At 48.6% G+C, this 24,138-nt stretch overlaps 1 protein-coding gene across 1 annotated transcript; it reads left to right on the top strand.

The window, feature by feature from the left end:
* Window positions 1-8,626: 8,626 nt before the first annotated feature.
* On the top strand, window positions 8,627-22,755 carry LOC121046520 (histone H3-like centromeric protein A). The gene is made up of 4 exons (XM_040500850.2): window positions 8,627-9,097; window positions 17,764-17,864; window positions 19,779-19,964; window positions 22,560-22,755. The coding sequence occupies exons 1-4, from the start codon at window positions 9,043-9,045 to the stop codon at window positions 22,707-22,709; spliced, it is 492 nt and encodes a 163-aa protein (XP_040356784.1). The 5' UTR covers window positions 8,627-9,042; the 3' UTR covers window positions 22,710-22,755.
* The last annotated feature ends 1,383 nt before the right edge of the window (window positions 22,756-24,138 follow it).

A 24,138-nucleotide genomic window follows, 5' to 3' on the forward strand; every position in this document is an offset into this window, starting at 1 on the left:
GTCAGAAAACACAAAAGTACAGCCGTGCGTGGCCTCCTTTTTTTTTTTAAACGCAAACGGGCATTGCGGCGCGCCCCTTTTCCAAGATGTCTCGTAAGAGGGGCATGTCGGGACATTTGGTTGCTCTTTTAATGGTGAACAAAGAATTGTTGCGCACGATGACAATTTTGGGTTTTGAACATGCCCATAGTGCGCATGTGTTGGTTTCGCAGCATTAAACGACAGTCTCGAAATCCACTTTAGTGGCTCTTTAAGGCTGGTCTGCACACTTGCATTTGCTTAAGAATGAGTTCTTGTGATCTCTTATGACGAGCAGGGCTGTACATAGAGAGAGTTTGGTCACTGGGAGGAGCTGACGGTAAACCAGGGCAGAGCGGCAAAAGTGGTGCCCCGTGATGATTCTGCGAAGTAAAAAGAACCGGAGTTAACCTTGAAGGAGGTGCGTATTGTGGCACAGGTATTTGTTAGTCCGGATGATGCTGAAAGCGCATGAATGAACCAATGGTAAGAGATTGATGGAAATAGGAAGTTTCAGGATGCTGAGTGCCGTGAAATGAGCCAGAAAAGGTGACATGGACGAGAAAAGCTTCCTGAAACACGAGGCGTAACTGCGAATGTGGGGTGCGCGTTCGGGGTTGGGGTCCAAACTGCCACGAAGCCGTGTCTACAATCTTCCCCGTCCACTGGCCGCGGCTGTGTCTGCAACCAAAAGAAAGATGAGGTGCATTCTGAACGTCGCCGCGACGATTGTGAAGAGTCGCCAACTTCAACTCTAGCATGCTGGAATGAAATACTCGAACATATCCTTACCCAGAAATTGTGATTGAAGGATATAGGTTAAGCTCATTGCCTCCGCTAGGGGAATATTCGTGACTGTTGTTTGGTCACAAATGCTGTCAATCAACGTGTCCAAGGCCATGGAACCGATTTCGGCCAATGACGTGCTTTCATTTTCGCCCTATTCTTACCAATTAATGCCCGAACTCTCAACATCATGGCTCTGACGACGACGTTCGTTCTACGCTCGCTTTGAAAAGTTTTGACTCCATTATATGTGGCCATTTCTAATAGATAATCAGTGTTCGGTAAAGTACATCTAAAAAGTACTTTACGTACAAAAGTAAATTGGATGTTATGTACTTAAAGTAAAGCAGGGAGTACACCAAGCACAACATGCTTGAAATAAAGTACCGGGAGTTCCCTAGAAACAAGAACCACGTTTTTCAGCTTGGGTAAATAAACTAAGCATCGCATAAAGCTCAAACTTCGTGACAATGTGACGGTGGTTTTGGGATAGAATGCAAAAGTTTGACAACGTGACATTGCCTGGATCAAAAGGCTATTAAAAAAAAAATTTCTCTAGGAGCCAAAGTCCAGGTAAGCTTAATATTGTCAGAAAAAGAAATGACACTGGGCACCTGTAGTATCAATTTTAGTGAAAAAAACTTGTCAGCAAGAAAGAAAACAATATCCTCTTTCTTGCTGAGAAGTTTTTTTCTATTTTTTTTTCCGCTAAAATAGATGCTACATGAGTGTCATTTCTTGTTCTAACAACATTATGCTTAGGTAGACGTCGGCTCGGAGAAATTTTGTTTCTCAATTATGTTTTGATGGAGGTAACGTCATGCTTTCAAGCCCCCGCAGGGGGCACCTGTGAAAGCAGGTGTTTGGAGAGTGGCGTCTCCACGGACCCCGAGCCCCGCAGGGGGCGCCTGCACCTTGGGTGCTACGTGCTTGGTGAGTAGCGTCACCATGGACCCCAGCCACGTGGGCCACCATACCCGCACGCAGGGGGCACCTACTTTTGTAGGTGCTTGGTGAAAGGCGTCACTACGAACCCCGAGCCATGTGGGTTCGCCCACCCACGTCTGGCTGTGCGTGGCGTACCCGTGTCCGGGGAAAAGGGGACCCTGGTGGTGGAGCTGAGCCCGGGGTATGTTTGGACCCTTCGGGGCCCCCCGGTCGAGGCAATACACCGCTTCGACCCCTGCTTCTCGTAGACAGGTGTCCTGGCTTGGCCCGACCAGGATGATTCAGTCAGTCGCCTCTTCTACCCTCTTCTTCCTTCTTTCACTTTTCCTTCCACCCCTTTCTCTTTTCTTCTACACTCTCTTCCTTCCTTTTTCACCTTCTTAGGCGGCAAGGGCTAACCTTGAGTGGAAACAGGTCCTCTCCCTGCATCCACACTCGGTTATAGTGCCCGGGCAGCACTGGTAGTGTAATTGTGTCAGCCAAGCCTTTCTTGTTATGGCACATTACCTACCCCCTCGTTGGGCTCCGTGGTGGGCAGTGCACCCGGGCACTGAACTTCCTTTCCCATCTATATGGGTTCTAAAACTAAACCCAACGATCGGGCCCTGAAAAGGAGCCGCACCGAAGCTCTACCAACATTTCTTTCCAAGGACAATGTAAACGACCATTTTACAAGATTTTTTGTTCTTCACTCCGACGACGCATCCAAACCACTTTCAAAACTGTCTCCGTTCCTTGTTGCCAAAGTGCTTCGAGGCACGCTAGGAGCAAAGTATGAAGCCAAAAAGCTCTTCTCGGGTCACCTTCTTGTGGAGGTTTACGAGAAATACCAAGCTAGTGCTTTGGCAAATCTCCAAATGATCCAAGACTTCAAAGTGACAGTGTCAGCTGATCGAACACTGAACACCATCCGCGGTGTGATCTCGGAAGACGATTTGATGGACAGTACCCAGGAAGAAATTGTAGAAGGTCTGCAATCCCTAGGAGTTGTTGCTGCAAAGCGCATCACAATCCGTCGAGATGGTGAGGAACGATCCACTAAACACGTCGTTTTGACCTTCGGGAGGCACACTTTGCCTCCATCTATAAAGGCAGGCTACATTAACTGCAAGGTGCGACCTTACGTCCCAAACCCACTCCGCTGCTTTCGGTGCCGGCGGTACGGTCACGGATCGTGCACTTGCCGCGGTCGTGAGACATGCGCCAGGTGTGGTGGCAGGGACCATACCGCTGATGGGTGGTAAAGCTGAAAACAAATGTGCCAATTGCAGTGGCAACCATCCTGCCTACTCCAGATCATGTGAGCTTTTCAAAAAGGAAAAGGAGATCCTTGCACTTAAGGTTAAAGAGAACATAACCTACCAAGATGCAAAGCGTCGCCTTTCCGCTTTCCAGAGGGGCTCTTTTGCCGAGGCGGTGTCCAGCAGGGGACCTGCGCCGTCCAAGGTATCACTGGCAACCCAGGTGTCCCTTGGGAACCCTGGGAAACCGCTCCAGTCCTCCACGCCCAGGTTGAAGCTTTCTCTTCCTGGGCATTCCCTCTCGGCTGCCAAGGCAGCAGAGGCACCCGGTCATTCCAAAGACTCGGGTGCCATTGAGGCAATGGAGGTGACTCCATTGCTCACACCTCGCAGGTCGTCCTTGGAAGAGAGCGAGCGAGCCCCTCGCTCCTCTCAGCAGAGGGCTTCCTCACCGAAGAAACCTCCAGCTTCGGGGGGAAGCACACCAGCTGACTCCCGGAGTCAGAATGGTGCAGGCAATGCCTGTCCGTGGTTTGAGGACTTCCTCCAGTGAGGAGCGACACTCTCGCCAAAACTCGCTGGAGAGGTCCTCCTCATCCAAAGGGCAGCATCGGGCTGCCCCTTCAGGATCTCAGGGGCAGGAACAGAGGGACTCAGGCAATATCACGCCCAGTATCTCCCCTGCCTCTTCAGTGGGAGGTGGTCGTAGACGGGGTTTTCCGCCCCGCGCTGCGGACCTACCCAAAACTCTAGGAAAAGTCTCGTCCGAGGAGGTAGGGGCGATGGACCAGGCTACTCCTGCGTCTGACCATGAAGACATGGAGTGGCAAACTTCAAACCGTAAATCGAAAGGGAAGAAGCCTGTGACTGCTCCCAAATAGATTATACCGATTTACCTCTTTAATCGCGAGCATTAATTTTCCTTTTCTTTTTCTTCCCTTTTTATTAATTTATTTGTGTACTTTTTTACTTAAATGAGAAACTTGCATTTTATGCAATGGAACTGTCGAGGTCTCTTACCCAACATCGATGATGTTAATTATTTTATGGATGAGCTTCGGCCAATTGCCCTTTCTTTACAAGAAGCTCATCTTCAAACACATCATGCACAAATTTTGCGACATCTTCAAGTGTTCCGCAAAGAACGTTCAAATACCAGTTCTGGTGGGGTAGCAGTGGTCGTGCAGAGTGGGGTTGCCTCCTCGGAGGTTCCTCTTGGCAGACCGCTCGAAGCTGTAGCGGTACGCCTTCTTTTAGACCGCCTCATAGCAATGGTGTCCATTTATTTGCCACCAAACGTTCCATTGCAACTGCACAAACTCCAAGGGCTTGTAGGGCAACTCCCTCAACCCTTCCTAATGTTAGGAGATTTTAATGCTCATCACTCTATGTGGGGCAGTACTCGCCTTGATTCTCGAGGCCGAGTAATTGAGCGGTTTTTATTATCATCTAACTTGTGTATTTTTAACGGGAAAGAACCTACTTTTTTTAGTTCTGCTCACAACTCATTTACATCTATTCACCTTTCTATTGCTTCACCTTCATTACTTCCATGCTTTTCATGGAAGGTTTTTAGTAACCCTCTTGGGAGCGATCACTTCCCTATCGTTTTAGGGAGTACTGTCTCTCTTCCGACTCTTTTAACGCAAATGCCTCGGTGGAAGCTAGACAAGGCAGATCGGTCCATCTTTCAATTGGAGGCACTAATCGATTCTTCTATAATCTCGAACATGAACCCAGACGAAGGAACACTGTATGTCACAGAGGTTATAATAGGCGCTGCCACACGGAGTATTCCTCAAACGTCTGGTCGTCTTCCTAAAAGATGCAAGCCTTGGTGGAATGGTGATTGTAAAACAACACGAAAGTCCCAGAACAAAGCTTGGTGCGTCTTTCGTAGATATCCAACTTCTAGGAACTTACCTGAGTTTAAGAAAAGAAGAGCTAAAACTCGCTGGACAAGACGCCAGGCGGAGGGAAGCTCCTGGAGGAAGTATTTGACGTCCTTAAGTAGCTTTGTACCTGCAAAAGAAGCGTGGGATCGGCTTAGAAAGGTTAGGGGTGAATACTTACCCTTCAGAATTCCACTTTTCTCTGCATCATCTTCAACGTCCCTGAAAGATGAAGCGAATGTTCTTGGGGAACATTTCCAAGACGTTTCTAGTTTACGCAACTGCAGTGAAGCATTTAAAAAGTTCAGTTTGACAGCAGAGAAACAACCAATCATTTTGTCTGGGGCTCGTGACGCTCCGTACAACACGCCTTTTACACTCTCTGAGCTCGAAGTGTCTCTCAGTGTAAAGAAACAATCTGCTCCTGGACCAGACAATATTCATTGTGAGATGCTGAGACACCTGTCACCTGATTCTCTAGGCAGTTTGCTGACCTTTTATAACTCATTGTGGCACTGCTCTGCTTTCCCCGAGGTTTGGAAAAGAGGACATGTAATCGCTCTTCTGAAACCTGGTGAGGATTCTTCTCAACCAACTATAGCTACCGTCCCATTGCACTCACAAACTGCTTGGGAAAAGCCTGCGAAAGAATGATTAATCGACGTCTCGTTCATTTCCTGGAGACTGAGAATGTGCTTGACATTAATCAATGTGGTTTTCGAGCTGGACGTTCCACCCTTGACCACCTAGTCTGCCTTGAAACCTCTATTAGGGAGGCATTTGTACACCGCCAGTTCTGTCTTTCTGTGTTCTTTGATCTGCAAAAGCCGTACGACACGACCTGGCGCTATGGGATCCTACGGGACCTCTATGTTTACGGTGTTCGGCGTCACATGTTGCGATGTATACAGAACTTGTTAATGGGACGTACCTTCCAAGTACGTCTGGACTCCACCTTATCGGACGTGTCTTTTCAAGAAAGTGGTGTCCCTCGGGGAGGGGTGCTGAGTGTCACCCCTTTTGCTGTTAAAATAAATAGCCTGCTTAAGGTGATACCACCGACAGTGTCTTATTCTCTGTATGTGGATGATGTGCAAATTTCAGTTTCTTGCAATCTGCATAGTTGCGAACGTCAACTGCAACTGACAATCAACAGAATGAGCAAGTGGGCAGCCGAAAATGGGTTTCGTTTCTCCCCCGACAAAACCGTGTGCGTTCCTTTTTCGCTGCGTCGAGGGTTGTCACCGGATCCTACCCTGCATCTGAATAACCTTACCATCGCGGTAAAGGAGGCGCATAAGTTTCTAGGCTTCATATTCGACAAAAAGCTCACATTCGTACCCCACCTGAAAGAACTGAAACAAAAATGCCTACGATTTTCCAATATTCTTAAGGTGCTGTCACACACTACTTGGGGGTCTGACAGACGATGTCTGCTGCGAATTTATAACTCTCTAGTGCGGTCCCGGCTGGATTACAGTGCACCGGTATATGCGTCAGCACGACCATCTGCTTCAAAGATGTTAGACCCAATCCATCACTTGGGGCTGCATCTAGCCACAGGTGCTTTTCGCACGTCGCCCGTGCTGAGTCAGTATGCTGAAACGCATCAGATGTCGCTTGAACGACGCAGACAATATCTTAGTCTCTGTTATGCCTACAAAGTTTATAGCGATCCGTACCGCCCTTCATTCTCCGCTGTGCAGACCTATGCTTCACTGCGCCTTTTTGAGAATAAGCCTAGTATTGTTCGGCCCTTGAGCCTTCGTGCTGAGAGCATGGCAAGGTCGCTGCACCTTTCCTTTGATGAGCCTGCCTTGTTGAGACAGGCCTATAGGATTGCTCCTTGGGACTTGGTGCCAATCTCATGTGATTGGTCCCTTTCAAGGTACAGCAAAATGGATGTTCCTCCTTCTGTTCTCTTGCGGGAGTTCGCAGAGCTAGAGCAGAAATATAGTGACTATCTCCACTTTTACACTGATGGCTCAAAAACATTGACTTGCGTAGGCTGTGCAGTTTGTTCTCTCGCTTTCAGTGAAGTTGGGCAACTCAACCCTCTAGCAACTATTTTTACCGCCGAATTGTCTGGTATCCTGATTGCTGTTGAATATATTCTAGAAAATAACATTAACAAAGCAGTTCTGTTTGTTGATTCCCAAAGTGCTCTCTTAGCTATTTCATCTTTAGCAGACAGCAAGAATGCTCTTGTGCAGCAGGTTCGCTTTCAGATAAACAAAGCTTTCCATCTAGGACAACTTGTAAAATTCTGCTGGGTGCCCAGTCATGTGGGCATTCCTGGTAACGAGAATGCAGACCGCCTTGCACTTTCTGCAATAAACTACACAAACGTCTTTTGGCCTGCCACATCAAGACCTCAAGCCAGCCTTAAACAAGTCAATTATTAAGTTATGGCAGCTGGATTGGGACACACAGATCGATAACAAACTCCACATTATTAAGCCCAACTTAGAAGTATGGGAGAGTTCCTCCCATAGGGACCGGCGTTCGGAAGTCCTTTTGTGCCGCTTGAGAATTGGTCATTCTCGATTGACGCACCTGCACTTGCTCTGCGGTGAAGATGTAAAGATCTGTGAAAAGTGTGGGAAAGTGTTAACTGTCTTTCACATCCTTTAGAATTGTAGATTTCTTGATCATCAGTGTCGAAGATATTTTCCTGAACTTTTCAGAAACCACCTTCCATTTCATCCTTATTTTTTGCTTGGTGATAAACCTTTGGTACCATTTGCTCGCGTTTTAAGTTTCCTACATTCAATTGGCTTTTTGCACCTGATATAGGTAGACAAGTAAGTTTAGACGTAACTGCATGCTAGGCTTTTTAAATTAACTTTCTTGGCGCAATATGGCCACACTCGCTCTTGTGCCATCAAACTTCAATCATCATCATGCTTTCAAGCTTCCCCATTCTATCCCAACTGCCAGCATCATGTTCTCGGGGAGTTTGAGCTTTCTCCGACGCATAGTTTCGTTACCCGGACCAAAAAAGATGGTCCTCGTTTTTTGAAACTCCCTGTAATATAAATAAAATGTCCATTCCAAGTAGAACACAAGTACTTGTTAACCTTTCATGGTGCCTTTATGTTCCCTTATTTTTAAACTGGTATGCATTGCCCCAGGGGTAATCAGAGGTGCATCAGTTATCTTCAGCGGTGGTGGCGAAGATTGGATAAGGTCAAGTAGCCACAGAGTAGTTATTTTACTCTCGCTGACAAACTATTTAACAGAATCAACTTGTAAGGCACTTATACTTGTATCTGTCTTCGAGCTGCCATTACTTAGAGAAATGATGAAATGATGTCACAAAAGACGATTACGCACTTTCACACAGCAAAGCACCTTTTTTTTTTTTTCTAGATTTGAGCATTGTATTTGAAGTCGAGAGTTTTGCTCTCCTCGGAAAGTACCATGAAAAAATAAATACTCCAAGCAAAGTACAAGTACATACACGGAAAATGTCCTTCAAGCACAAGTTTTTGTGAACCTACTTGAAGTACTAGTGCTTTAAGTACAATGTAGTCAAAGTGCTTCCCAACACTGAAGATATGTACATTTGATATCGCAAAAGATTTTTTTAGCGCAAAAGTCAGTCTACTGTCCCTCGAGAGTGGCCATATCAGAAAAGGATACCTGGCAGAAGTCTGTAGCATTATTTTTAGGAGCAAGGCTAGACCACCCAACAGTCAACAACCCCTTTTTGCTGATCTCGCAATCCCTGCAAAACCTTTGCTCTAGTGCAAGAAAGTTCCACGGCCACCTCGTAGATGTCGCCAAGAGTCGTAAGTTATCACAAGTACTCATCATAAGCAAACACAAGCGCGTGAACCAGGCTTTAGTTTGTTCAAATTGTTGCAGAGTCTTGGGACCATTTTCACGGCGACGGCCACCGTTTGCAAAGTTTCGTGGCGGACCCCACGTGCGTTCCCCGCACGTATGGCTCTCTTAATTTGGCGGGGATTCGGTGCATCGCAAGCGATTGCCATAGAGTTATTCCCGTTTCATTGTTCCCATTCCATTCCATAGCTCCCGAGGCGTCGGCTTGGGGCGCCAGTCGCCGTTCCGCGACCCCGAGGAGTGTCAGCTCGAGGTTGTCGGGGGAACGACCCCGGCAGGTGGAACGGGAACCATCTCCGGAGTCTTCCATGGACGACGAGGGACCCCCGGTGTCTGCGTCCAGCGTCCAGCGCCGTTCCGCAGGTTGGTGGTCACGGGCTACAACGGGTCGGCTTGCAGCCCGAAAGGGGGGCACTGAGGTTTGTCTCGAAGCGCAAAAGTGCAGCCGCGCTATGGCCTTTTTTTTCCTTGAAAACACGACCAGGCATCGCGGCAGAATTGAGTCACACGATGTCCAACTCCTACGGAGAGTTCGACGCCGTCGACACACCTTCCGGTTCTTGTACGCCCTAACGACGTGCGGGCTTTTCTGTTGTCATTCGTCGCCACTTGGAGACCGCTTTCGGTGCATGGGTGGGACGGGACGCCAAACGTACCGGCGTCGTCACGGTGCCGCGTGAAGTTGCAGTAGCTTCATTCGATTTTTCCGCACCGGTGCAAAAAAGTGCAAGGCGGTGTACTTCCGGCATGTGTCGAGATACGACCGGAAGTGCGCTCCCTTACACGTTTCTGCACCAGTGAAGGAGGTGCGGGTAGATCGAATGAAGCAGCTGTCACGCGCGTGCCGTCCACTAAGTTCTGCGTAAGCCAAATCTACCCTGTGAGATCAAATTATGTCGAGCTTTTTTGCTTCTTTTTCTTTTTTATAGGGTTAAGGATGTAAATATGTACTGGCCAGGAACGATTCCTCGTAGCCTTCGGCGACTGCATCTGACTCTCCGCAGCCACCGAGCCACGCGCGAGGTCAGAGCGAGTGTGCATCGACAGTGCGTTATCACGTGCCTCAGTCAGACATTCCAGGTCCCCTAATCTGGACACTCGGCAAAAAAGTCGGCGAGAAATCCGGCGGCTGTGATTGGACGGTCCCAAAGTCAAGTGCAACGTTGGCCAATAACAGCCGCAGGATTTCTCGCCGACTCTTTCTCAAGTGTCCAGGTTAAGGCCCCAGTTGGCTCGCCGGGGCCTTATCTTATGTCGTTTGTCAATTCGTGCCGCAGCAGTTCCCAAACGTGGATTTGCGAGACTGCCTTACCTCAAACAAAACACTAAAAGAAAAAACATTTTTTGCATTTATTTTTTTAATTTATTTTTTAGATGCGGAGCATCGCTTGCTCGGGTCTGCGTCCCGCGGCGTTGGCTTCGTAGTCCGCTCCGCACTCGCACTACGCATGCGCAACTCTCCTCCTTCCCTCTCTCCAACAGCTGCGCGTTACTCTCTCCGCTCTCTCTACCAGCTGCATGCACTTCACGTGCGTTCGCTTCTACTCACACCGCGCGCGCTTGCTCAACTCCTCCTCTAGTCTCCTCTCCTTCAAGTGTGAATATAACTAGCGGTAGCGCTGTGCGCGTTCAGTTCACCGCTGTTGACTCCACTTCACTCCGGTCTTCCGATGAAGTGTGATGGAAGCAGGGTGTCGAACCGGAACGGAAAACCAGAACCGAACCGGTATTTTTTCCAGAACTGAACCCGAACCGTTATATTGTTATCGCGATGAACCCGAACCGGAACTGAACCGGAAAAAAAATAACGGTTACCGGCTCATGTCAAAACGGTTCGGCCACGCACTGTTGACGATGAATGTGCTATCAATGCCATTTGTTTTTTAAAGTGCCGTCAACTGACACACACCTCGCTTACATATTTTTCTTCTCCACTCAGTCTTGGGAATATAAACGCTGCATCCATGAATCTTGACATAGGAGCCAGTATTGCGCTGGTCGCGGCTTGCACGGAAGAAAGAGAATTGGAAGGCTGTGCAAAAGAAAAAAAAGAAATCTCGTCACGGGATTTCATTTTCCTACAATCTCGTAAATCCTAAATGCTGCTGTGTGCTCATTTCATAACACGTTTCTAGAACGCGCGAGTTCTTGAAGCTTGCTTCCATCGGAATGAGAAAAGAAAAGGCTGTGGAGTTTGATAATAAAGCATCCGGTTTCGTATAGGCACTTAGAAGCTAACATATTTGTGAGACAGCGAACTCTTCTATTTTAAAATTTATCCTATTACGTCCTTCTGGCGTTGCGTTCGGTGAAGTGTTTTTCATATTCCGTATCTTGTTTAATGAAAACTTCTTTAAGGGTCTAATTTGAGTTACCGAAGTCTAGTTCAAATAAAGAAAGCTGTAATTTCTCCCCACTGTTCCTTCAATTCCTTACGCACCGAGGTGGCGAAATAGTTAGCGAGTTCTACTTGTAAGTGGGTTTGTAAGGAGGTCGCGGATTTTACAGCTACTGCGTCGGACCCAATTAGATGAAGTCCGAATGCGTAAACGTCGGTGAGGTAACCTTTGAGTGCACATAAAGAAACCATTCCTGGTAGAAATCCCTGAGCCTTACACTACGATGTATCCCGTTTCGTATGTGCTGATTTCAGATGTTTTGTTTGTAATTTATTTTGATGTTGCAATTTGTCATTTATAATTTCCGAACCGGTTCGCAAACCGGTTCAGCGCCCCGAACCGGTTCGGGAACCAGTTTGCGGATCAAATTAATCGAACCGGAACTGAACCGGAACAAAATAAATTTACCTGAACCGTAACCGAACCCGTATTTTTTTCGGTTCGACACACTGGATGGAAGCAACAGTCCCGTCAGTTAGTGGTTTGGCGCAAGCAAGCGTCAGCACCACCCCACGAACTAACAGCAACGCTACGGCCACTGAAGACAAAGCTGCGCAGCGAAGGGCACGCGACGCTGAGTGCAAACGCTAATAACACCGTTAATAACAATCCGCGATGCTCCGCATCACCCTATGGTTTCCCCCGCAGGGGGCACCTGTGAAAGCAGGTGTTTGGAGAGTGGCGTCTCCACGGACCCCGAGCCATGCGGGTTTGCCCGCCCACATCTGGCTGTGCGTGGCTTTCCCGTGTCTGGGGAAAAGGGCATCCTGGTGGTTGAGCCGAGCCCGGGGTAGGTTTGGACCCTTCGGGGCCCCCCGGGCGAGGCAATACACCACTTCGGCCCCCGCTTCTCATAGACGGGAGTCCTGGTAAGGCCCGGCCAGGATGATTCAGTCTAGTCGCCACTTCTACTATCCCCTCTCTACTTTCACCCTTGTCTTCTCCTCCTTTTCACTCTTCTCATTTCTCTTCTTTCCTTTTTCAACTTCTCTGGCGGCAAGGGCTAACCTTGGGTGGCGACAGACCCCTTGTCCAGAACCACACTTGGGTTTAGTTCCTGGGCAGTGCTAATAGCATAACGTTTCCAGCAAAGCCCTTTTTGTTATGGTGCGTTATCTATTCCCTTGTTGGGCTCCGTGGTGGGCGGCACACCACAGGTTCCGAACAAACTTCGCCTCTTATGGCAACCCCCCAAACCAAAACCCCCAGTTCTGGACGTGCCGCTAAGAGGCATCGTCCCGAACGAACTGTCATAGTAAAAGATAAAGACTATGAAACATTTTCCAGATTCATGGTGATTCACTCCGAGGTCCCTGATAAACCTCTCTCTAAGATGTGACCGTTTCTTGTAGCGAAGGTTCTTGACAGCCAGATTGGTGCTGATTACAAGGCAAAGAAACTGCATTCATGTGATCTTCTTGTAGAAGTTGCCAAAAAGTCCCAGAGCATTACGCTTCTGAAATTGACATCCCTAGGTGACATACAGGTAACAGTGAGCACACAGAGAACCCTCAACACCATTCGAGGGGTGATTTCAGAAGATGATCATCTTTCCAGTAGTGAAGATGAGATCTTGGAAGGCCTGTGGGCATCTAGAGTAGTGGCGGTCAAACGCATTATGACGAGGCGTGACGGTGCAGAGGTGAGAACTAAACACCTTATCCTGACGTTCGAACGTCACACGCTTCCTGCACTCGTCAAAGCTGGCTACTTGAATTGTCGTGTCAGACCGTACGTCCCGAACCCACAGCGATGCTTCCGTTGCCAGCGTTTTGGTCACGGGTCGCGCAGCTGTCGGGGGAGGGAGACATGTGCAAAGTGTGGGAGCCACGACCATGTGGCTGACGTCTGTGAAGATCCAGTTGCCTGCGCGAACTGCAAGGGTTCTCACCCTGCTTACTCTCGGTCCTGCCCGCTGTGGCGACAAGAAAAGGAGATCCTTACCTTACGAGCCAAAGAGAACCTATCGTACCCTGAAGCAAAACAAAGGTTTTCCTTCATTTCTAAAGGTACCTACTCCAACGCGGTGCGCAGGGGCCCTGCACTACGTACGGAGTCCAGGGCTACTCAGTTCTCTCTTGAGGACTTGGCAGGCCCCTCTCAGGCCCCGAAACAACCTGCGGGGAAGCAGGGTGCCCCAGGTAACGCTGGGAGCACACAGACTCCCCAGTCGATTCAGGCACGACCTCCGGCTGACCGGCAGCCTCGTGCCAGTAGCTCTTCTCAAGGTGGAGAGCGAGGCCGTCGTTCAAATCCCTCGGAGGCGGCCCGCCTTGTTTCGGAGCAACAGGGCCCACCTGCTGCTCCATCAACGTCAAAAGACGAAAGTGTGAATGTGGGAGGGTCTCGGCCTGGTACGTCGAAGACTTCTTCGACGGGGTCTGGCCGTGGCCGGAAACTCGTGGTCCAGGTCTCCGACCACGTCGGAACTGGCAAACCTGTGTCCAAGGTTCAGGATGCAGAGGGAGCTGTTGACATTGCCGACTCTTCAGCTCCTTCCTCGGATCAGGAGGACATGGAATGGCAAACTGCTAAATCAAAACAAAAAGGAAAAAAGCCGGTGGTTCCTCCTTAGTGTGTAGCACATGTAGGATTGCTTTAATTCATTTATGAAATCTTTTATCCTTTAAAATGGGCTCTGTAATTCTTCAGTGGAACTGCCGTGGTTTATTCACTAACCTTGCAGATGTTGAGTTCCTTTTAGAAGAGTATAAGGCATCTGCCTTATGCTTGCAGGAAACACACTTAAATACATCTCACACTAACTTTCTGAGACGCTATAGTGTGTTTCGTAAAGACCGCCCTAGCATGTCCATTTCTTGTGGCGGCGTTGCGGTGGTGCTTCCAAAACATATTCCATGTGCAGAGGTTCCGCTTCAGACGCCACTCGAAGCTATCGCTGTTCGTCTCTTGTTGCATAAAGCCATAACTGTATGTTCAGTGTATTTTCCACCTTCTCTTTCTCTGAAGCGACAAGATCTCGACTCTCTTTTAAGCCAGCTTCCAGAGCCCTTTCTTTTACTCGGTGATTTTAACGCACACAGTACCCTCTGGGGAAGTGATCATACAGATACACGTGGAAAGATAATCGAATCCATATTATTTTCACAGTCATTATGCATTTTTAATACTGGCCATCCTACATATTTTAGTCCTTCATCCTTGTCATCTACATGCATCGATCTTTCTATTGGCAGCGCAGATCTGCTGCCCGATTTTTCATGGTTTGTTGATCAGAATCCCCATGGAAGTGACCACTTCCCCATTATTTTAAAATGTAACGACACTCCGCAGTCTTCACCTATGCGCCATCCACGCTGGAAGTTTGAAAAAGCAGACTGGAGCCTTTTTAAGCAGTCATCACTCCTGGCCTGTTTTCGCCTCGCTTTCGATTGATGAGCTCAGCCATCTTTTAACATCCCATATTCTCACGGCAGCGTCACTCTCAATCCCTCGGTCATCTGGACAGCTCCCTAGACGACCGAAGCCATGGTGGAATGAAGACTGTAAAGAGAGTCGCAAACAGCAAAACAAAGCTTGGAGTGTTCTAAGACGTTATCCAACTCGGGACAACCTGATATCTTTCCGAAAAATGAAAGCTCGTGCTAGGTACATTCGTCGGAAAGCGAAACGCGAGAGCTGGCAAAAATATGCGTCCTCTATCAATAGTAGTACTTCTTCCAAGGAAGTATGGGACAGGATTCATAAAGTAAATGGCTCATATCATGCTTTCACTATTCCACTTCTTTCCAGAAATGGAAAATGCCCAAGCAATCTTGAAGAGCAGGACAACATCCTTGGCGAGCATTTTGAATTCATTTCCAGCTCGCAGCATTACTCGCCTGCTTTTCTGCAACATAAAAGGAAAGCTGAAAGTATGGTACTGAAAACATCTGGTGGTGAACGCGAAGCTTATAATGCCCCCTTTACCTTACACGAACTGAACATAGTGCTCCAAAACTGTAAGTCATCGGCTCCTGGTCCAGATGGTATTCATTATTATATGCTTCAACATCTCCATCCTTCCACACTTAATATTGTTTTATACCTTTTTAATCGTATTTGGTTTGAGGGCTACTTTCCATTGGACTGGAGAATGGCAACAATCATACCCATACTCAAGCTCGGTAAGGATCCATCCTGTGCGGCTAGTTATAGGCCTATCGCTTTGACTAGCTGCTTTGGAAAGACTCTTGAACGAATAATTAACAAAAGATTGATGTATTTCCTTGAACTAAATAGACATATAGATGTGAACCAATGCGGCTATCGTTCGTCTCGGTCCACTCTTGACCATTTAGTACGGCTGGAGACAGTCGTGCGTGAGGCCTTCGTTCATAGACAACATTGCCTATCTGTATTTTTTGACCTCGAAAAAGCCTACGATACAGCCTGGCGTTTTGGTACACTGAGGGACTTGTATGATATGGGTATCTGTGGTCGAATGCTTCGTACCATTGAGAGCTACCTCAGCAGGCGCACCTTTCGTGTTCAGATAGGAACAGCTTTATCTAAAGTGTTTCTCCAGGAAAATGGCGTCCCTCAGGGAGGCGTTCTTAGTGTCACTTTGTTTATTGTCAAAATGAACTCCCTTGCATTGGCTATCCCCCCATCGGTGCAATATTCACTCTATGTAGACGACCTTCAGATCTCAGTGTCGTCTTGCAATCTGTCACTGTGTGAGCGACGAATTCAGTTAACTATCAATAAGCTATCAACCTGGGCCAATCAAAATGGGTTTAAGTTTTCCTCAGATAAAACAGTTTGTGTGTGCTTTTCTCGAAAACGCGGACTACTTCCAGAACCTGTTCTTGCACTAAACAACTCCACAATTTATGTGAAGCGTGAGTACAAGTTTCTGGGTCTTACATTTGACAGCAAACTAACCTTTGGTGCCCATATTAAGAATCTAAGATTAAAAGCTTACAAATCACTTAATATTCTTAAAGTCCTGTCCTACCGATCCTGGGGTTCTGACCGGACGTGCCTTTTGAGGATATATCGCTCGATAGTGCGATCACGACTGGACTATGGCAGTATTGTTTACGGTTCAGCTAGGCCTTCCATTCTAAGAATGCTGGACCCTATTCATCATCTTGGATTGCGATTGGCGACGGGTGCCTTTCGCACGTCTCCTGTGCCAAGTCTGTATGCAGAGGCCAACGAGCTGTCTCTTGAGAAGAGAAGATTTTCTCTGGGCTTTATGTATTCCCTGAGAGTCAGGTCCAACTCTGATCACCCTGCGCGAATGGCCGTGGAAGACATGCGCTCTGAAAGGGTGTTTCAAAACAAAGCCACAATTGTGCCTCCCTTCTCTTTGAGATTGAAAAGTGCCAGTGAGAACATGGGACTCGATTGGAAGCCCCCGGTAGTGCAGTCTACTGTTGCGGGAGCACCTTGGGAGCACCCTGTCATTAAGTGTGACCTTTCACTCACGCGATACAAGAAAGCTGATACTCCTAATGGTGTGTTTCTTCAGGAATTCTTAGCACTGCAATGTCAGTATTCCGAATATGTAAGCTTCTACACAGATGGTACAAAGACGGAATCTGCTGCTGGGTGTTCCATGATTGGCCCAACAGTTCAGCTTGTTAGGCGAATCAACTCCTCTGCTTCTATTTTTACAGCGGAGCTCTATGGTCTGCTTCTTACCATAGGCTTCATACTTGATAAAAAGCTCTCTCGCTCCATCGTATACACAGACTCCCTCAGTGCATTGCATGCACTGTCTTCACTAACACCCCTCAAGCACTTCCTGCTCCTTGAACTGCGAAATAAGGTTGTTGCTGCCTCAAGACAGGGATACGAGATTGTATTTTGCTGGATTCCCAGCCACGTGGGCATTCCGGGCAATGAGGCAGCAGATTGCGCAGCAAGTACTTGTGTAAAACGAACAGTTGACCTCGACAGCATTCCTTATACAGACTACAAAGGCCTTCTCAGGCGTCACGTTAAGCGCAAATGGCAGGCTGAATGGGACCAAGAAATCGGCAACAAGTTGCACATGATCAAACCTCTTTTGAGCGAATGGCAGAGTGCACGCCACCAGGAACGCTTTTTTGAGGTTGTCCTTTGCCGGTTCAGGATTGGTCACACTCATCTGACTCATGGCTACCTCCTTCGTGGGGAAGATGCCCCCACTTGTGAGCAGTGTGACAATGCCTTAAGCATTCTTCATATTCTAGTTGAATGTCCTGCTTATCATGAAGAACGGCTTTTGTATTTTTCGCAGCTGTATCAAGAACAAGTTCCACTACACCCAGCTCTGCTCTTAAGTGATGATTCTCTTGTGACACATACTAATGTTTTCAAATTTTTAGATAGTATCGGCCTTCTACACCGATTGTAGCTTTCTTAACCTACAGATCATGCCCATCACCCTTTTACCTTTTGGTACCCCATTACCATCTTTTATCTAATCACTGGCTACTAAAGCCTCTTTTTTCTCTCCAAACCTTTTCCAGCAATAGTCTCGTTTTTGGCTCTCTATGGCCTTAGTAGCTTTTGCGCCATAAACACCAAATCAACCAACCAACCAACCAACCCCATGGTTCCCCTCGGGCAGATGGTGTAATTTTAGTTTTTAGGTTTTCTTTTTTGTTTTTCTTACTTACCTTAACATCTTTTTAGGGGCCGAACCCACGCCAGAAAGACGTCCGCCAACCCCGGCACCGGAGCCTTCAACTTCAAAGGGACCCGGCGGGAGGCAAGAGTCTACCTCTCCCAGGAGGGTAAGTGGCCCTTTCCTCGCAGTCTTTGCGTGGGCGCCGCCATCTTGAAAAATACGGGCACTAAAACCACTCTACTAGATGTGCCGAAAGTAGCGTCGAGTTATTGAGATGTTCGGGAGGAAATGGTTCCACGCATCCCGGCCGCTTCGGTACGGAGGGGCGGCGTAGACGCGGACGTCGGATGGTACCGGAGGAAGGTGCCGACGAGCCCGTGTAGCCGGCAGCTCCTTAATGCACACTGAGAGGCGGCAGAATGTCGCCCCTGAGGTCGGAGCCGCCTTCTCTTCAAACCTGCCATGCAGAAAAAAAAAATTCAGCGTTGCTTATGCCACGAAAACAAAGTCAACCAGAGTTCCAGCGACCTTTGGTCGCTGCGGAGAAAAGCGCACGTCTGCTTTCTCTCCCCTCTTTTCTGCCGCCGTTTTTATCGTCACTTTTCTCGGGACCGGTGAAGTCGGCGCTCACGATTTTTCGTGCTCTGCTCCCATCTTTACCCCCCCCCCGGTTGCACGGGCGCCGCCATCTTGAAACCGTGCGACGCGGGCGCCGAAGCCGTCGAAGGAGCTCACGAGTAGCGACGCTCGCCTGGCCGTCTCGCGGGCATCATTAATGGCACCCGGCAACAGCGACTTCCTGTGATTTTTGTACGGTGTGTGGGGCACCGTGCAATCAAACGCGTCGTTGCGTAGGTGTAAATGAACGCCATTTGCGAGTATTTAGTGCGTGGATTGTAAACAGGTTAAAAGGTATATATTTCAGGCGTCTGGGATGACTTGTACCAAATCTAAAAGACACGGGGCGCTTTCCAATTCACAATTTGAAGTTTGCAATTAGTCTTAATCGACCGAATAATTGGGCAGATCGAGAAAAATGCGGCAACTATGTTAAGACGCTTGCTAACGACGTACAGTTGGTTTTACTTCCCTGGAGGACTCCGTTTGCTTTGTTTTAAAGTTTGATGCAAGTAATCTGGGACACCCCGTACACATTGTCTCGATGTTCCGTAAAAAGCATTAAATGTAAGGGTTTTTAAGATTCCCCTCTCCCCAAAAAGGTTATTTTTAATCTCTCAGAACTGTTTTCAGCTACGGCCCCCCGCGGACCATAAATACTGCTCAAACAAACGAAAAATCGCATAATTTTAAGAGATTGTAGCAGACGGGTAACTTTTAGTTGTCGATTGCGTGCGCAAACTTCGCATTTTACTCCCACCGGGGCATCCAAAACGGTTCCCCGATCGGCGCATTTACCGCGTCCAAAGAAAAATGGTCCCTCGATTTCCGCCCGATGGCACCGCAGAAGGGCGGTGTCCCAGCGACGGTGTGTTCATTGCCACTTCAAGACCACTTTCGGTGCGCGGGCAGAGCTTACTCCGCTTTTGGCGGGACTCTCTTGCAGAGACGTAGCGCACGACAACATTCGTGCCGTCAAGGCGCAAGACGCGTGCAGAGTCTTTCCGGCAGTTTCATTGCAAAGCAGTATGCAATGCATTCTGTGTTAAGTCTGCCTTTGGCACAACAATGCAAAAAGAGCTTCTTTTTTGTGTTTTTTTGGTATTGATTTGCCGAACTGCAGAAATTCCTAGAGTTCTTTTTTTGAAGGTGCGAAATGCTTTTCAATGGAGCTCCATCAATCGGAAGATTTCGCCCATCCATCTCCCGTCAGTGCATTTCCCGCCAGGTTTAGCGGTAAAATTAATAAATGTGTAGCTTCTTTCCGAGACGACCGTTAAGTGTCTTCTAAGCAAATTTAGACGACCGCTCCTGAAATACCGCATTTCATGCAGCGTAAGACTTTAGAAGAAAAACAAATCGCCGTCAGTTTTCTTTTTAAAAATGGCGGTTGACACTTTAGCCCGGTGGAGGCCAATCGGCGGGAGCTAATCAGCGCGGTTGTCTCTCCTCTTCTGCCCAGGGCAATCGGAGGTCGAAGCATCGCACTCCACCCTGGCTCAGGGACATCCGTCGCCTCCAGAGGACCACGCGGCCCCTCATTCCGCGGCTGTCATTTGCGCGGGTGGTGAGGGAGATACTGCAGGGTTTGGCCCCCAGTCACTCCGACCGCTACTACATGCAGAGGCTCGCCTTGCCGGTGCTACAGGTGGGTCTGCCTCGTCTTTTGGTCGCCGTCGTGGCGCCCCGTCGATGTTAGCCCACATGCCGTAAAGTCCCGAGAGATAGCCCACTTAAAATAGTTAGAAAATTGGGTGGAAATGAGGCGTGGGCTAGCTTTTGGTGTGCAGTCGGGGCAAGTTGAAAAAATGCTATTTTTTGATTGTGTGTCCCTGTCAAAGTTGTTATCGCGGCAAGGGGCAATGAAGCAAAGATGACTGTACTTTCCAATCAGCAGTGTTGGCTTATGTCTCGCCATAGCTAACTAGACGCATTTACGCCACAGTCATCATTGATCCGAAACTACGATTACTAGGAGGGGGCCATCTTTCGGTGTTTCAAATGAAATAGCACCTCGAGCCAGAAATGGGGGTGGGTTACCTTTCTCGGATGGGACATCTCTTCGGATTTTACGGTAGTCCTTTTTTTCGTCAATACATGCCTATTCAGTCGTAGGTTAGGTAGGCCTGTGACTGAATCAACCTACGTGGCCTATTTAGTCGATACCACTGCTAGCCTTGGGTCTTTGGCATACGTCGCTTGGCGAAACACGACCGCACGCCGGTAGGATGCTCGTCCAGATCGAAACGGGCAGGAGAGGGGAGGATCACAAGACCCAGGAACCTTGGTTCTTGCTGTGTGAGCTTGTGCTCTCCGCTCTCCGAGCCGCCGTGCACTAAAAGACCCGACTGCCAGTCCTCCATTACGTGAAAGAGCAGCGTCTCCCCTTTCAAGAGGCGGTGCAACGATTTTCTAACTTTGGCCAAGTAATTGTGGGAATTAGTCAAGGCCAACCATAATATGAGGAGCGGGAACCCTTTCTTTCTTGTGTGCATTAGTTTTTAATCTACAAAGAGATTGATCAAGTAGAAGTGTTTCGAGTGAGTTTCGGTGTCGTCTTTGGGACCAGCAGCCTTCCCTGCACGTTGGTCGACTTTTCAAGGTCACGCTTGCCATCGTCGAGGTATCGAGGTGGGACGGCTTGCCGCGGGGAAAGACGTTAAGGTAGCGAAGGAGAGGAAACGGTTTGATTATATTCCCAAAAGTGATAGATAGCGCCGCGAAAACACGCGTACCGCGAAAAAGGTCACGCCATAGTTCCGATGACAACCACACAAAACTTCAAATTAAAAAAAAAATATGGTTTTGCTTTTTGCAATTGCAGTAGAAGATCGATGATATGAATCTCGAGGGATCGCAGGAGATATTTGTATCGTCCAAAATTCATACTAACAAAAAACAAGTCACATGACTATGTGAAACCAAAGGGGGGCTACTTCCAATTCATTGGTCACACTCCCATCTAAAGAAGTCGGTAATGTTCTTCCGAGTCTGGAATACATTTTAGCGCTCAAAAAACAGGGACAAAGAGGCGAGAAACAGACAGCACAGAGCGCACTGTGCTGTCTGTTTCTCGCCTCTTTGTCCCTGTTTTTTGAGCGCTAAAATGTATTCCAAAGTCCAAAACCAACTAGCCCAACAATCTACTCTACTGAAATTTATTTCTTCCGAGTCTTCTTTTTTTTCGATGTCACTTAAACGGCACTTTTGAAACACGGAAGAACGAGCGTACCTGTCATTCCTGGCCTTGATCTCGGGCTCACTATGCGGTGCAGCACATCGAGGGCATGCAGTGTTTCAGCAGTCGTCGGTGGCTGCTTGTCGTTAGTTTACGTCGCCGTCATCATCTCCGCTACTTGACCATCCTTCCAATGCTGTCACTTCCTCAACGATTGCCTCGGCAGTCCTTAATCCGCAAGTAGCGAGGCTGTCATTTGCGGTAATGAAATCGAAGGCCGATTTCTCATCATAAAGCGCAGGTCTCGGTCCTCAATTCTCAAGTTTTCGTCTGGTTCCGGAGGAGCAGCCACTGTAGGATTTGTGAATTCACACTTGCGAAAGCCGTTAGATAAGGGTTGATTCCACGATCAACGTCAATTCCAAACGTCATTTCTCACGTTCACTCGAGTCAGTCAGAGTTGCTGAAACTTGTTTATCGCGTGACAATAAATATAAAGCAGCAACCCTGGAGTAAGCAAACGCGAGTTACTCCAGCGAGCCAAATTCTCATCACGCGACAACACAGAGCAGCGGTGGACGTGGGTGTGTTTTCGAATTTCGGAACGCACCTACGGTTATCGGGATTGCATGGTGCGTACATAGAAAGAACTGCGAGAGAAAGGACTCAAAAAGCCTGCTACAGTTGTAGGAGTCAAGTGATGCCGTCCTGCAGGATGTGTAAAGGTTGTTGATGATCGTTCACATGATCCTCCGCGGCCGAGAAAGCATTCGGACTATCCCGAAACGTAATAGATTAGTCTTAACGAACTTCTGCCGGGAATTTCTTAAAATTCATATCTTACCGAAATTCGGACGAACCGTCGTCGTATCATCGAGATTCTACTGTATGCAGCAAATTTGCTGCATTCTGAACGAAGGCGGCACATTTTCTCCTCTTTTGCCAATAGAAACAATATGAAAAATGTGAGCCGTAAATTTTTCGACATTAAAATTGTGGGCCTGTCCCAGTTCTAACGCATCGCCTCGAATCGTTGGCATTTGACGGGCGTCACCTCTTTTCCAGGACGCGTCGGAGCAGTTCGTGACTAACTTCCTGTCTGCGAGTTACCTGTGTTCCCTCCACGCCAAGAGACAGACCCTGAGGAGGGAGGACATAATTTCCCTCCAAAACCTCCTCAAGACCTTTGGCGGGAGCCTCGCCCCGGCCTTCTGAAGCCGCCCGGTTCCTTCATACGCCGAGAGTGCTGTGTACATAGCTTAATTTTTTTGGGGGGTCAGTTCCACCCGTTATTGTGTTATTTTTATATATTGCCGCGCGCGCAGCTGGCCTAGGAGGCAGCGTGCGCGTGGCATAACGGTTATCGCACTTGCCTTCCAGGCAGAAGGCCAGGGTTCGATTCCTGGCCGCGGCTACACATTTTTGTTGACACTGTAATGTGATGTTCTGGTGAATTCGAGAACCGTCTTGCTGATTCGAGGTTAGAATGTTCTACGCGCCGAACCTTCTACGCCAAACGATCCAGAAACCCACGAGGGTTCATAAGGGATTCCGCAAGGCGAGCGGAGTCAGTTTCGCCCCAGCACTTGACTCTGCTGTCTCGCCGACTTCGACGCGACACTTTATTATTATTTTCTATTCCCTTTTTGTTTTGGGCACAAGTTCGCCACATTAAACGTTTATTTCTTCCTGTTGATTTATTGTTATTCTGGTCACCACCCGTGACATTCTGGTGGAGGTGCGGGGTACCGCATGTCCGTGCAGCGCACCCCTCCGAGTTCCCGCAGTACGAGTCCAAACCCAAGCTCCCGAGTACCCAACGAAGACACTACCGAGACCCGAGTAAGTCGCCGCATCCAGTTTCTAGACCCGGAATACGACTGCTGGCAACCAAGACCAAGCAAACCAGAAGGACGACGATGGCCAACCAGTCGGAGACCCCAGCCGCTCTTGCCGTCGTTTACCTGCCCGTCGTACCGTGGACGGCTGCTCCATTCCACGGCGAGCAGTACGAGGACGTCGAAGACTGGATTGACGAGTATGAACGCGTTGCACGCCACAACTGCTGGACCGACGAGCAGCGCCTGCACAATGTCTATTTTTCGCTTGTGGGGACCGCCAAGCGCTGGTACAAGAATCATGAGTCCTCTCTGACGTCGTGGGACATTTTCAAGACTGATCTCAAGGCTAAATTCATCAACCACCACCGCCGAGAGAGAGCCGAGGACCTACTGCGAACCAGAACCTAGGGCCCCAACGAGAGTGTCACCGGCTTCGTAGAGGACGTCCTGCGCCTGAGCGCCCGCGCCGACCCTCGGGCTACAGAAGAGAAGCTATGAATCCTCATGCAAGGCGTGAGAGAAAACATCTTTGGTGGCCTTGCACGCAGCCCTCCGACAACTGTCGAAGATTTTGTCGCCGAGGCAACAAACATAGAGCGTGCCCTGCAAGCCCGAGCCAGCCACTACAACCGAATCGCCGACACGCCTGTTGCTTCGACGCTGGCATCTTCCCGAATCGACGAGGGCCACATCCGCCCTGACAACCTTCGTGAAATTGTCCGGGAAATCGTCCGGCAAGAGCTCCGGAAAATTCTACCCGACTCTGATCGCCCCGCCTCGATCTCCATCGTCGAGGTCGTACG

Source organism: Ixodes scapularis, unplaced genomic scaffold (assembly GCF_016920785.2).
Source record: "Ixodes scapularis isolate PalLabHiFi unplaced genomic scaffold, ASM1692078v2 ptg000105l_1___fragment_1__unscaffolded, whole genome shotgun sequence".
Classification (NCBI taxonomy): Eukaryota; Metazoa; Arthropoda; class Arachnida; order Ixodida; family Ixodidae; genus Ixodes; species Ixodes scapularis.

Excerpts from the sequence above, each read along its gene's own strand:
- LOC121046520 (XM_040500850.2), top strand. The coding sequence starts at position 9,043 with ATGGACGACGAGGGACCCCCGGTGTCTGCGTCCAGCGTCCAGCGCCGT. Across the intron at positions 9,098-17,763 it reads CGTCCAGCGCCGTTCCGCAG|GGGCCGAACCCACGCCAGAA; the intron begins GTTGGTGGTCAC and ends ACATCTTTTTAG. Across the intron at positions 17,865-19,778 it reads AGTCTACCTCTCCCAGGAGG|GGCAATCGGAGGTCGAAGCA; the intron begins GTAAGTGGCCCT and ends TCTTCTGCCCAG.